Source organism: Nestor notabilis, unplaced genomic scaffold (assembly GCF_000696875.1).
Source record: "Nestor notabilis isolate BGI_N333 unplaced genomic scaffold, ASM69687v1 scaffold21274, whole genome shotgun sequence".
Taxonomy (NCBI): domain Eukaryota; kingdom Metazoa; phylum Chordata; class Aves; order Psittaciformes; family Psittacidae; genus Nestor; species Nestor notabilis.
The window spans coordinates 2,206-2,518 of NW_009926274.1; the positions used below are offsets into that span (position 1 = coordinate 2,206).

Sequence of the window (313 nt, forward strand, 5' to 3'; positions counted from 1 at the left end):
ACCTTGCACTCGCAGCCCATCTGGTACCGCTGGTTTAGGCTCTTCTTCTGGGTCGGGCTCAGTGAGTCCCAGGTGGAGACCAAGTCGCAGAGCGTGATGTGCATCTTGCCATTGCCCTCTGACTTGCCTGCGGAGAGGCCAGAGACAGCTCAGAGGGTCCCCCCAGGCACCCTGGGACTTGGTGCTGACTCAGGCTGCTGGGGCTCAGCCTGGCCCGGGGCGAGGCTGAACTCTGCTGCAATCCAGTACTGAGGTCTGGTGGTGGGAGCAGGAGGAAGGGGGGGACCATTCACACATCAGGAGGCCACAGGGC

At 62.9% G+C, this 313-nt stretch overlaps 1 protein-coding gene across 1 annotated transcript in view; it reads right to left on the minus strand.

Moving 5' to 3' along the window:
• Nucleotides 1-313, minus strand: part of TIMP2 (TIMP metallopeptidase inhibitor 2) — a gene marked incomplete at both ends in the record, with an annotated part of 1,165 nt that overhangs the window by 525 nt on the left and 327 nt on the right. Inside the window, 1 exon segment of the mRNA XM_010013455.1 lies at nucleotides 3-230. Coding sequence (XP_010011757.1) covers nucleotides 3-230 — 228 coding nt within the window.